The sequence below is a fragment of the Tilletiopsis washingtonensis genome, assembly GCF_003144115.1.
Source record: "Tilletiopsis washingtonensis strain MCA 4186 unplaced genomic scaffold FA09scaffold_3, whole genome shotgun sequence".
In the NCBI taxonomy this organism is placed as follows: Eukaryota; Fungi; Basidiomycota; class Exobasidiomycetes; order Entylomatales; genus Tilletiopsis; species Tilletiopsis washingtonensis.
In genome coordinates this window covers 21,149-33,238 of record NW_020312000.1, presented here as the reverse complement: position 1 = coordinate 33,238, position 12,090 = coordinate 21,149, and the positions used below count along the sequence as shown (strand labels likewise).

At 68.8% G+C, this 12,090-nt stretch overlaps 5 protein-coding genes across 5 annotated transcripts; 2 read left to right on the top strand and 3 right to left on the bottom strand.

Annotated features, from left to right (window-relative positions):
• The first annotated feature begins 372 nt into the window (after positions 1 to 372).
• Positions 373 to 2,990, top strand: FA09DRAFT_314887 (hypothetical protein). Its single transcript, XM_025740786.1, has 11 exons — positions 373 to 599; positions 943 to 1,123; positions 1,463 to 1,686; positions 1,744 to 1,754; positions 1,818 to 1,830; positions 1,892 to 2,083; positions 2,134 to 2,257; positions 2,308 to 2,358; positions 2,430 to 2,525; positions 2,613 to 2,689; positions 2,750 to 2,990. Exons 1-11 carry the CDS (start codon positions 406 to 408, stop codon positions 2,961 to 2,963), a joined length of 1,377 nt encoding a protein of 458 aa, XP_025600560.1. The 5' UTR covers positions 373 to 405; the 3' UTR covers positions 2,964 to 2,990.
• On the bottom strand, positions 2,951 to 5,682 carry FA09DRAFT_327744 (BOP1NT-domain-containing protein). Its single transcript, XM_025741508.1, has 3 exons — positions 5,309 to 5,682; positions 4,590 to 5,251; positions 2,951 to 4,534 (listed from the first exon to the last, which is right to left on the bottom strand). Exons 1-3 carry the CDS (start codon positions 5,649 to 5,651, stop codon positions 2,996 to 2,998), a joined length of 2,544 nt encoding a protein of 847 aa, XP_025600559.1. The 5' UTR covers positions 5,652 to 5,682; the 3' UTR covers positions 2,951 to 2,995.
• Positions 5,683 to 5,954: 272 nt separating this feature from the next.
• Positions 5,955 to 7,767, top strand: FA09DRAFT_314881 (hypothetical protein). Its single transcript, XM_025740785.1, has 4 exons — positions 5,955 to 6,092; positions 6,158 to 6,298; positions 6,353 to 6,697; positions 6,755 to 7,767. Exons 1-4 carry the CDS (start codon positions 6,040 to 6,042, stop codon positions 7,308 to 7,310), a joined length of 1,095 nt encoding a protein of 364 aa, XP_025600558.1. The 5' UTR covers positions 5,955 to 6,039; the 3' UTR covers positions 7,311 to 7,767.
• FA09DRAFT_327742 (hypothetical protein) lies at positions 7,428 to 11,357 on the bottom strand. Its single transcript, XM_025741507.1, has 10 exons — positions 11,143 to 11,357; positions 11,023 to 11,077; positions 10,584 to 10,955; positions 10,308 to 10,530; positions 9,929 to 10,257; positions 9,477 to 9,876; positions 9,390 to 9,424; positions 9,103 to 9,335; positions 8,120 to 9,047; positions 7,428 to 8,067 (listed from the first exon to the last, which is right to left on the bottom strand). The coding sequence occupies exons 1-10, from the start codon at positions 11,346 to 11,348 to the stop codon at positions 7,903 to 7,905; spliced, it is 2,946 nt and encodes a 981-aa protein (XP_025600556.1). The 5' UTR covers positions 11,349 to 11,357; the 3' UTR covers positions 7,428 to 7,902.
• On the bottom strand, positions 7,429 to 8,213 carry FA09DRAFT_304330 (hypothetical protein; the record flags this gene model as incomplete). Its single annotated transcript, XM_025740466.1, has 1 exon — positions 7,429 to 8,213. A coding segment is annotated over exon 1 (321 nt), but the record flags the coding sequence as incomplete, so codon positions are not given.
• Positions 11,358 to 12,090: the final 733 nt, after the last annotated feature.

Sequence of the window (12,090 nt, the reverse complement as noted above, 5' to 3'; positions counted from 1 at the left end):
CGACGCTGCGACGCGGCGAGGCGGCGGCGGGCGTGCTGGAGGCGGGCGGTGTGGTGGAGCAGAGGCAAGCAGCCGCGCCCGCAGCGCACGCATTCCTACACCACAGCGCTAATCAGCGCCAGCAGCAGCGTATAGAGCGCAGCTTCCTCCGCCGTGTTGCGTTGTGCGGCGAGCTGCAAGCGGCAAGTGCAGAACGCAGCGCATGCGACGGCGTGATGGCGCCCCCACTGCCAGATGCCTCATCGGGCACGGCGCGCCCTGTTCCCACGCCACGCGCGCCGCCGCACATCAACCTCGGGGCGCGACGTCACCTCGCCTCTGCCGCCGTGCGCCTGCTGCTTGCGCTGCCCTCCACGCGCATCCAGCGTCGCAACCACCACACCCGCCGCCGCGCTCCCGCCCGCCATGTCCGCGCCGCCGCTCTCGCGCTCCAACAGCACCATCAGCGACTACTCCGACAGCGGCGGCGGCGGCTATGCCTCGTCGGCCTCGCACTCGACGCGCTCGTCGCGCCGCTCGTCGCTCGAGCTCGACGGCGTCGACATCACCGCCGCCATGACGCCCAGCGCCGCCATGCCGCTCGGCGATCTGTTCGAGACGTGAGTGGCGCGGCGGCGGGCGTCTGCTGCGTGGCAGCGCGTCGGTGGCGCGAGGCAGGGCCGAGTGAGGTGCCGGCCGCCTCTGACGCAGCGCGAGCATGGCGGATGATGCACCGCAGCGGCTGTGCTTTTGGCGGGAAGCACACAACACATCACCGCGCTGCCATGCTCTTTTGCAGCAAGGGTGCTGTCCAAGCGCCTGTAGCACTTCTCTTCTGAGGCACCTTGCGGGCCTCTCGTTCGCCGCAGAGGCGCAGCTGCAGGCTCGTCGCACCTCGTCGTTGCGCTCTCGCTGCGTCGCGTCGCCCGCCTTCGCTGCTCTCCTTACACCTTCTGCCTGCAGCTACTTTGCGCCGCGCCTCGACCTCGCGAACCGCAAGCTGCGCAAGGTCGGCGCCGACCTGCGGCGCAAGGCGCGCGTCGAGGAGCTGCGCCGCCGCGTGCGCGCCAGCAGCGATGGGCGCGTGGGCAGCGACGAGGAGATGCACGGCCTGCAGGAGGAGCTGCGGCGGGTGCGCGGACGTGTGAGTGTGCGGATGGAAGGCTGTCAAAGTAGGCACAGCTGGCGATGACGGTCGAGGCCGGGCGCGAGGAGCAGCAGAGAGAACGAGCGCAACGTCTAGCATCACGCGTATTGATCGCTGCATGCTTGGCGCGCCGGGCCCTCAGCCTTGCGCTTGCTTGTGCGGCTCTCAACGAGCGGCCCCGCATGCGCCACTTTCTGCTCGCTCTTGCTGTGTCTGCCCGCTAGGGCTAGGACTGGCGTACTTCAGGGTAGAGAGAGGCCGCTCTCCACGTCGGGATCCCTTTTCCGCATTTCGGCGTCTGCTCTCACCGCGCATCTTCTCACACTGCACACACAGGTCGTCCAGCGCGTCGACAAGCTGCGCACGCGCTGGGCCGACGCCAAGACGGTGCGCCTGCGCGACAAGATCTGCTTCGTCGTCGGCGTCATGAACCTCGTCATCACGTCGCTCATCTTTGCGCTGCGCCCGCACTGGATCCCGCTGCTGTACAGCGTGCAGACGCTCTACTTTCTGCCGCTGCGCGTGTGGACGTACACGCGGAGGAAGTGGCACTACTTCCTGTAAGCTGCAATGGCGAGAAGTGCGAGACCGTCGCTGATACGATCGGCGCTGCACAGGTTCGACTTTTGTGAGCGCCTCTGTGCTCTGATGCGCTCATCTGCTGCTGACTCACTCTGCCTCCCCGCCCCAGGCTACTATGCAAAGTGAGACCCGTTTGCGCACCTGTACCGTCTGTCAGCTGACACAGCTCTCTGAATCACCCAGCGTCCTCAACCTGCTCTATCTCTGGGTCTTTCCCAGCTCCAAGTTCCTCTTCACCGTCTGCTACTGCGCCGCGCACGGGCCCCTGGCGTTCAGCATCGCCACGTGGCGCAACTCGCTCGTGCCGATGGACATCGAGAAGATGGCCTCGCTCTTCATCCACATCTTCCCGCCGCTTGTCTTTATGACCATCCGGTGCGCCTGCTTGTCTGCACTGCCATCCGCCGCACTGATAATTCGCACAGGCACTACATTCCCAATGCAGAGCAGACGTACCCAGCGCTCAAGGGCCTCGACCGGCTTGACGGCTACACGAGCTTCTGGATGAACCTCGGCGTCTACATCGTGTGGCAGGGCCTGTACTACGAGGTGCGTGAATCGGCGCCCGAGCTAGTGCGACGCTGACACGGATCACGCAGTTCATCGTCCTTCGCAAGGCAGCCAAGGTCAAGTCTGGCGAACGCATCAACGTGCGCCGCTTCCCGCGCGCTCGCGATTCGCTCTTCCCTCCACTGACCTCCGCTTCTTGCGCGGCCCACAGTCCTACTCGACGCTCTCGTCGGGCAAGGGCGCCGTCGCAAACCTGCTGTCGAAGGCGAGCGAGCCGAGGAGAGAGTGGGCCTTCATGCTGCTGCAGGTGAGCTGTCGCACGCTCTTGCACGCACCCCTTCGCCTCGCCTGCCTCGGACCGCCCAGCGGCTTTGCTCACATCCTCGTGCCACAGTTCGTGTACACCATCGTCTGCACGCTTCCTGCGCCGCTGCTCTTCTACCAGTCCGCCACTGCCTCGGCCACCTTCCTGTGCGTCCTGCTGGCGCCGCGGCTCGGCGCTTTGTTGACCTGTACCTTTCGCCGCTACAGACTCGGTCTGCTGACGCTGTCCATCTGGAACGGCGCCTCGTACCTCGTCGAGGTGACCTTCCGCCGCTTCGAGCGCGATCTCATCAAGCTGCAGCGCGAAGTGCAGACGGCGCAGGAGATGGCGCAGCTCCTCGATCCTGACGCGACGCCCGACGCCGAGGATGCGGCGCAGGAGGCGCAGCTGGAGAAGGACGAGGAGAAGAAGGATATCTAGAATGCCATGAGTATTACGCGAGAGGTCAAGAACTACGGCGTCCAGAGGCGAGCATCGCCGTCCGCGCCAGCGGTCAGCAGCCACGGCTGGCTGGGGTGCCACTTGGCATCGAGGATGCCCAAGCCCTGCTCGACGCGGTGCCCGCGCAGCACCTTGAGCGGCACCAGGAGCGGCGGCGTGGCGAGGTCGTTGTACACGCTGCCGTGCAGCACGTGCGCCTCGCCGTCGTCGGAGACACTCGCGAAGAGCGGATAGGAGGCGTGGAACGCAACGGCGCGCAGCGCGCGGGCGTGGTAGCGCAGCGTCTTGTACGGCCGCGCCGAGAGCTCGAGGTCGAACCACACGAGACGCCGGTCGTACGACGCCACGAGCAGGTGCTCGCCGCGCGGGTGCACCGAGAGGCCCGAGATGTACCGCACGCCGGGCTGCAGAGTGCGCAGCAGGGACTGCGCGGAGAGGTCGTACACCCGCACGAGGCGCTGCGTGGCGACGAAGAGATGCGGGCGCAGCGGGTGGAAGAGCACGGCCTGCACGGCGCTGCCCTTGCCTGCCCGGCTGAACGGCGCCTGCGTGCGTTGCCGTGAGATCTGGTGGATCAGCACGGCGGCGCCCGAGCGTGCGTCGGGCGCGACCGTGGCAATGTAGTCGCCCTTGGAGTGCCATGCAACGCTCTTGGCCGTGCCAGGCAGCGCGACGATGCTCGCGACGCCCAGTGCGCGCTGTCCGTCCGAGGGACGCGTCCACTTGGCCGGCGGCGCCTTGCCCGCCGTGTTGGCCGCGCCCTCGGGCGTGTAGCCGGCAGTGGCAAAGAGGAAGCTGGGCGACGCAGTGGCGCCTCCCTCGCCCGCGCTGCACTGAGCCGGCGCAATAAGCACCAGCTTCTCCGTCGTGACGGCGGCGATGATGGCGTGTGCCCGGTTCGGCGACCACTCCAGCGCATACACCGGCGTCCGGTCCGCGGCCGGAGCGCCGGCCCAGAGGTCCCACACGGCAGCGCAGCGGCCCAGCGCGAGATCCCACAACCGCACGCGACCGTCCTCGGCGCCCGTCGCAAGCCAAGCGCCGCTCGGATCGATGCCGAGGCAGCGCACGCGCGTTGCGCGCGGGTGAGCGTACACGACGGCGGCCGTGCTCGGGAATGGCCGCAGCTCGCGCGGCGCCGGCAGCTTGGGAAGCAGCGCCTCTGCGTCGGGAATGTCGAGGCGCTTGCGCAGCACGCGCGGCGCCATGTAGAGGTCGAGGCAGCGCTCGAAGCGCTCCTTGAGCGACTGCTGGTACGCCGGCACCAGACGCAGCGCGCCGTGCTTGGCGGGCATGTAGTTCGTCTTGCGCTCCGACGCCTCGGCCTCCTCCCAGGCGGCGCGCTCGTCGGTGGAGAAGAGATACTCGGCCGGCGGGTTGTACGATTCGCCGTGCCCCGGCAGCGCCTCCTTCGGCGCAGGCATGTGCATCGCATGCGGCGCACGCGGCTGGTCCGAGTCGTTCCAGATGTTGTAGAACTCGGGACGGGCGGCAGCTGGCGCCCGCGGCGTGATGCGTCCTTGCCGGATGGCGCGCACAATCTTCATCACCTGCGAGACAAGAGATCAGCGAAGCTCTCGGAGCACCCTCAGCGCTGCGTCTTACCTTCTTGTGCTCCCACTTCGACGGCACGAAGCGACTCTTGGGCTCGGGCCGGTTGGAGAGCGGCATGACGAGCTCCTTGCCCTTGCCCGTGTACCAGTCGTCCCACGGCGCGTACGGGTCGTAGGCGCCGTCGGGAATCTCGGCATTCTGCAGGCGCCGGATGATGTCGAGCTCCTCGTCGGTGAGCTTGACGTCCTGCCCCGTGAGGCGGTCCTGCGCCGACATCCACGCGTCGGGGTCCTCGACGGTGGCGAGGAACTTGTCGAGCTCGTCCTTGGTCGCCGGGCGCATCACCTTGCGGCCCTCGACGTCGTAGCCAATGTGCGGCAGGTCGTCGTACCACTCCATCGGCACGTTGCCGACGCGGTTCGGCGCGTCCTCGGTGCTGCTGTCCGAGTCGTAGTCGGCCTCGATGGCGGGGTAGACGCGCTTCGCCTTGCCCGTCACCTCGGACACCTGGAAGATGCCGCGCGCAGCGCCGTCGGCATGCCGTGTGCGTGCGTCAAAGTGCGCGGGCGCCGCCTCGAGCGTCGAGAGGCCGAGCTTGTTGTACGTCGGCGCCGACTCGTCGGGCTTGACGGTGTGCCGCGCGACGAGGTAGTCGAGCTTCTGCGCCACGCTCGTCTCCGTCTCCGAGTCGGCCGCAAGCTCGTCGGCGAGCGCTGCCGCACCGCGTCAGTGGCTGCAGACGCGCCTGCTGCAGAGCCGCCGGAACTCACCGTCCTCCTCGTCCTCGTCCCAGTTGTCAATGTCCTCCGAGTCGTAGCGCTCGCTCTCGTCGCTCTCTGCGCTCTCTGGGCCCTCGCTGCCCGCCGCACTGCTGGCATCGTCGATCTCCGGGAACGCGTCTGCCTCCTCGTCGTCGTCGTCCGCCTCGTCGTCGCCGCTCACGCCTGCCTCGTCGTCGCTGCTGAGCTCGAGCTGCGCATCGGCAGCCGCGCCGGCGACGGTGGCTGCGACGCTGTCCACGGGCGCGTCGCTGGCGGCGTCGGCACCGGCAGCCGAGGCGCGCTTGCGCTTCGGCACGGCGCTCGAGGGCCCTGCGTGTGCGCGTGGCGGCATGCTGTGGAGTGGGCCCGACGGGAGTGGAGTGTGGTGGGGTGGAAGAGGCAGCGGCAGGCGCGCGCGTGCGAAGATCCCGATGGGCCGGCCACCTGCACGGCGCGCGCAACTTTTTTTGAGCAGCCGAGCAATATGACGGGCGTGGGCGCGGAATACAAACCCGCGCCGGCGCGCGCCGTTATTGTAGTGTGGCGGCAGGCGGGCAGTGAGCGCGCCATTGGCCTCTCGCACGGCAGAGCGACGCTGCCGCGCCAGGCGCCAGGCCCATGGCCAGCAGCTGCTGCCTCTGCCCCGCTCCGGCTCAGCGGCGCTCCACCACCTCCTCGACACCGCCGCGCACAGCCACCGCAGCCCGCACCCCGCGCATCGCCGCACCCCACACGCAGCCATGGCCAAGAAGAAGAAGGCGCCCGTGCTCGACGCCTGGTGCTGGTACTGCGAGTGAGTCGCCCGCGCGGCCAGGCGCCGCACGCACACACGCCCCTCACACTCGCCCCGCCGCGCAGCCGCGAGTTCGAGGACGAAAAGGTGCTGCTGCAGCACCAGAAGGCCAAGCACTACCGCTGCCCGCAGTGCCCGCGCCGCCTCAACACCGCCGGCGGCCTCACCGTGCACCTGGCGCAGGTGCACAAGGCCGAGCCGGGCAAGTGCGTGGCCGCGCGTGGATGCTGCACGTCCGCACACTGACGCCCTCCTCGCAGGATCGAGAATGCGCTGCCCGGCCGCGAGTCGTTCGACATTGAGATCTACGGCATGGTCGGCATCCCGCCCGCCGACCTGGCCGAGTGGCAGAGCCGCCGCGGGGCGGGCGCCGCGCAGGGCGGCGGCGGCGCCGGCGGCCAGCCGAGCGCCAAGCGCCAGAAGGTCGAGAAGGTGGCGCTGAGCGCCGAGCAGCTCAAGGCACAGCTTGAGGCGCACAAGGCGCTCATGAGCGGCAAGTCGGCGGCGCCCGCCGCGGTGCCGCCGCCCGTGGCACCGCCGGCGATGCCGACGCAGTTCGCGCCGCCGATGAACTACGCGGGACCGCCGCCCGGCTTTGCTCCTCCGTGCGTGCCTCTCTTGATCGTATGTGTGAAGCTGCATGCTAACACTCGCCGCCGCAGCTTCTCGCCGTATGCTACGTACTCCGGACCGCCGCCGTCCTTCCCGCCTCCCGCCGCGGCCGCCGCTGCGCCTGCACCGGCGCCCGCCAAGCCGCACCCGCACACCGCCGCGCTTGCGTCCGGCGCAAAGAGCCGCATGGTGTACGTCGACGAGACGCTCTCGCCTGAGGAGAAGCTGGCGCTGCAGCCCAAGTACCGCTTCCCGCCCGCGGGTCCCTCCTCGGCGCCCGACGTCAAGCCAGCAGCGGCGGCGCCAGCGCCCGCCGCTGTGGCATACCCGTCCGCTGCGTCGCCCGCCTTCCCGCCACCTGGCTTCGCCGCACCGCCGCCCGGCTTCTCTGGCCCGCCGCCGGGCTTTGCCTCACCAGCAGCAGCAGCAGGCTTTGCCTCGCCGCCGCCCGGCTTCGCAGCCAGTCCTCCGCCGGGCTTCGCCGTGCCGCCGCCGGGCATGCCGCCGCCGGGCTTCGGCAGCCCTGCGGGCTACGGCACGCCGCCGCAGTTCGGTGGTCCGCCGCCGGGCTTCGGGCAGGGCTTGCCGCCTGGCTTCACACGCTGAGTCGGTCAGGGACCTGCCGGGGGAGATGGGACGGGCGTGCGTGCAGGGCGGCAGGAAGCGCAGCAGATGAGCAGAGAGTGAGAGTCGGCGGTCGTCTACATAGCAATCTGACTTTCGTGTCCCCCACGCGCGCGACACGGCTTGAGTGCGTCGTGAGTCTTTCTTGCCTGCTGTGCCTCTGACCTGCTCTCCTTGCGCGTCAAGGCTGTGCAAGCGACGGCGAGCGGCGCAGCAAGACAATGACGGCTCGAGCGGCGGTCCAGCCAGTGAGTGTGTCTCGAGCCACCAGCGGGCAAGCGATGTGCAGCACGGGAGCTGGCTTGTGGCAGAGACTGCATGCGCGAGCCGGGGCCACAGGTGCGCGATGAGGGTCTTGCCTACACGCCAAGGGCCCGAGCAATGGAGCCGATCCCGCCGACATGAGTGACAGCGCGAAAGCATCGATTGCCGCGGAGCGAGACGCAGCGCGAGGGCGAAGAGCAGGCAAGGGTAGTGCGGACGGTGTATAGCAAGGGCGATGTGGTAGCAGCAAAGCGCCGGCGGCCGGCGAAGGGCAGAGCCCGGCGTGCGCCTCTTCCGGTGCGGCAGAGCATCATGCGGCGCCGTTCGGCGCCTGGTCGAACACGACACGCGCGCCCGCAAAGACGTAGGGGTAGGCGAACTGATACGTGTTGACGACGGTGCGGCGGCCGGCGATGCTCGGCGTCGTCGCCCAGCTGCCGCCGAGCAGGACGTTGTGCTTGCCGTCGAAGAAGTCCTGTGGCAAACGTGTCAGTGAGGCGCAGACGACAGGCAGAAACGGCACGCACGGCGCTGTAGGCGGGGTACAGGGCGCTGGGACGGAAGCCGTCGTAGCCGTCGAACTTGCTCGACGTCCACTCCCACACGCCGCCGTTGTGTCCCGGCAGCGTGTCGCCATCGTGGTCGGTGCGCGGCAGCTGCGCCGGCACGGGCGTCCAGTTGCGGAAGCCGACGTTTGCGCCCGGGCGGTCGGTGCAGTTGGCGCCGCCGTGCTCTCCTGACGAGGCATCGAGGAAGCGCCGCAGCTCGACGTGCGTCGGCAGGCGGCCGCCCTTCCAGGCGCAGTACGCCGCCAGCTCCTTGCCCGAGGCCTGCACGGGCCACAGATGCGCCACGCTCATCTGCACCGCGCCGTACAGCGTGCGCACGCGGGCCTCGTCCACGTCTGCACCGGCGGGCAGCACCCACGATGCGGGCACGGCGGAGGAGCGAGTCGCCTGGAGGAAGGCGAGGTACTGGCCATTCGAGATCGGCGCGGCCGAGATGGCGAAGGCATCGCACTGGGTGGCTGGTCGCTGCGTCTCGTTGTCCCAGCCGAACTCTGGCCGACCGAGCTGCTCGTTGAGATCAGCAACGTCGCTGGACGCGCGGCTAGCCTTCACGTCGAAGTCCTTCGCATCGTCGTCGACATGTCCCAGCACGACTCGTGCGGGCCCGAATGACACCAGCTGCTCGCGAGCGCGCTGGCCGCCCTGGCGCGCATCGGCGGCGTCCCAGTCGCGCTGCAGCGTGGCCCAGTCGGGCGGCATGAAGCCGGCGGGCGGCAGCGTCTTGTCGCTCTGCAGCAGCATGTACAGCAGCGTCTCCATGTGCAGCGCCTTGTGCTCCAGCGTCATCCACAGTGTGCGTGCCAGGCGTCGGTCGAGCGTGCGCCGGCCGGAGGCAATGTCATCGTAGATCGCATCGACGCGCGCCACCACCTTGGCCTTGTACGCGCTGCGCAGGGCATGCAGTCAGCAATTTGGCGGCAGCAAGCCAGCGATGGCCTCACAGGAGCTCCTGCAGCGTCGGCCAGTCCTCGTCCTTGTCGGGCACCTTGCTGTGCGCGTGGCAGTAGACCTGCTTGCCGTTGATCTCGATGGTGTCGACATTGGCGGGCGCCGCCGGGCTGCCCTCCTCCTCGCCGTCGTCCATGTGCGGGTCGACGCCGCGCTCGAAGATGAGCGAGTATGGCTCGTGCGTGTGCGGCTCGTTGAGGTTGCGGCTCAGCGTGAGGTCAAGGAACTGGACACGCAATGTCAGCGGCTGTCTGGGCATGTTGCTAGCACCGGCACTCACTGCAGGGATATGGCCGATGTAGAAGATGCACTTGTCTGCAGGACAGCTCAGCACACTGCGACGGCAAGAAAGCCGCACCGCACTCACGACGGAGGTCGATCGGCTTCTCGTGCAGCATCTCGCTGGGGATCATCGTGAGCGTGACGATGTCCCACGCCTTCCACGTGCGCGTCCAGTCCTCGCGTGTCGGCAGGCCCCACGATGACGCCTGCAGCGTGGGCTCCTTGATGAGGCCCGTCGGCTGCGTGCTGAGAAAGTGCACCGCCGGACGCTCGACGAGCCAGACGTCGTAGCGCTGCGCCTTGTCCGTCCAGCGCTGCACGACGCGCAGGCCGGCATAGTCGAACGTGTCGAGCGTCTCGCGCTCGCTGAACTTGTACGAGCTCTCGCAGTGGATCAGCTCGCCGGCGTCTATCTCAGTCGGCTCCTCGCCGGGCACCTCGATGCGCTGCGCGACAGTCGAGCGATAGTACGACTCGTGTCGGCCCTGGGAGATGGTCAGCATCCCGGAAGCGCTTCTTGGCGCCAAGGGCCCTCACCTCGATGGCATTGTAACGGTCGTGATACTCGAACTTGCTCACGTCGAGGACGCCTCCGCCGAGCACCTGGTCGGCGTGGCGGAGGCCCTCGAGGATGAACTCGCGCGTCTTGCCGTTGGCGTCGTTGTACGCAGCCGCCACCTCCTCAGGCTTGTTGCGCCGGTCAATCGAGATGAGCATCGTGTCGCCCGGACGCAGCGCGGACTGAGCCGCATCTTTGAGGAAGTCTGCCGCGCCGCGACGGTCGAAGTTGCCGATGCTCGAGCCGAGCCAGAGCAGGCAGCGCGGTCCGTCGCTGGGCAGGCCGCCAGCGCCGATGTGCGCCAGGCCTGCAGCAGGGTCAGCTTCTCGCGTCGGGACTGGCTCGTGGTCCACGCACCTTGGTCGTACGTCGCGTGCATGCCGTTGATGCCGACCTTGCCGCCGCACACAGTCCACTGCGCCGTGTCAGGGCCGTCGGCTGCCGCCTCCTGGCGGTGCAGGTCCTCGAGCGTGCGCACGAGCTCCGCGCGGTCCAGGTCGAGCGCATAGTACTGCACCGCCGGCTTGCCGGCCTCGGCACTCTCGGGCAGGTGCTGCAGCGCACGCACGAGGTGTGCCGTCTGCACCAAGTTGCATGAGCGCTGAGGGTATGCCACGGCGGCAAGACGCTTACCTTGCGCAATGAGCCAGCGCCGAGCTCGACGAGTGACGCGCACCCGACGGTGCGCTTGCCGTCCAGGCCCTCTTCGCCATTCACGCCGCCATTGTGCTTGCCCACGCGCTGGTCGCCCCACTTTTCCTTGGCGCGGACCAGCGGCAGCGGATAGCCGTTCTTGCGACCGTTGCGCTCCTGCTCGTGCTGCGGCTCGTCCGGCGGCGGCTGCGAGGCGGCTGCGGCCAGGCCCTTGGGCTGCGTGTAGCGCGAGCAGAGCTTGCTCGTGCCTGGCGTGGCGTGGCCAAAGGCCCGCAGCGCGATCTCGGGTGCGTATGTGGAGAGAATCTCGAGCTCGGCGCTCCAGAGGTAGTACTCGGGCTCCTCGACGAGCTGTGCTGCTGCGTGAGCTCGATGCGCTGGCACGGCGCGGCAGGGCCCCTGAGCGGCCGGCGCTTACCCGATCGTAGAGCTGCAGGCCCTTCTCGCTGTACATGACGGTCGTGGGCATGGTGCTGCGTGCACGTGGTCAGCAACAGGGCAGGGGCATGACTCGCGGCGGCGGCAGCTGCACACGCACCGGCGGAAGGCGTATGCGCGGTCGGCGTCGGTGCGGCCGGGCGTCGTGAGCTGCGGCTGCGCACGCAGGCCGGCGACGATGGCGGCGCGCAGCTCGGCGTCGCCGTCGCCGCCGCCGGGTGCCGCGGCATGCGAGTAGAGCTGCACGAGCGGCGGGAGTGCGCTGCGCGGCGGCGATGCAGCGGTGCTGGTGGCGGTGGGTGTCATGGCGGGCGGCGGTGGTGGTGTGAGGGAGCGAGAGGGCGAGGCGGGCAGCGGGGCCCGATGTGGAGCGAGGCAGCAGCGCAAGGCAAGGCAAGATGCCGCTCGCTTCGCAGGGTGCAAGCGCACGGACGCAGCAGCTGCTGCTTGATGGCGCCACACCGCAGCACACAGACACCGCCGCGCCCGGCGCCCGAGCGGCATCAGACGCCGATCAGCCGCGCGGGGTCCGGACTTTAGCCTGACAGGCGCGTGGGAGCGCCGCACATGGCGATGCAGCAGGCAGCATCGCAGCATCAGCGCGCCCGCTTGCATGCGCTGCTGATCGATTGGGCTCGCATCCTCACGCCATCTTCGACGCACAGGCCAGGCTGCAGGCGTCAGAGACGCCTCTGCGTCTGCGTCTGGCTCGTGCGCCCGTGCTCGACAGCAGCCTCGCTCGGCGGCGCTGTGCCGACTACTCCTGGGCTGACTGGGTCGTGCGGCACACGGCGCAGCGCAAGCCATGCGGTCCCGTGCTCTTTGATGCCGCGCTCACACTGAGCAGCGCTAGCACCTTGACTCTGAACACTAAGGCTGCATCATTCACCTGCAACGAGCAGAAACGCGCTCTGGACATCGGAGATATCGAGGCTGGGGCATTTGGGCTGAAGAGATGCTCCATCCCGGCCAACACACGCTCCGTGCGAGTTGCGGAGCTGGCGATGCGGGCCTCGAGCGACGCTGAGGTAGCACCAAGGTGCGGCTC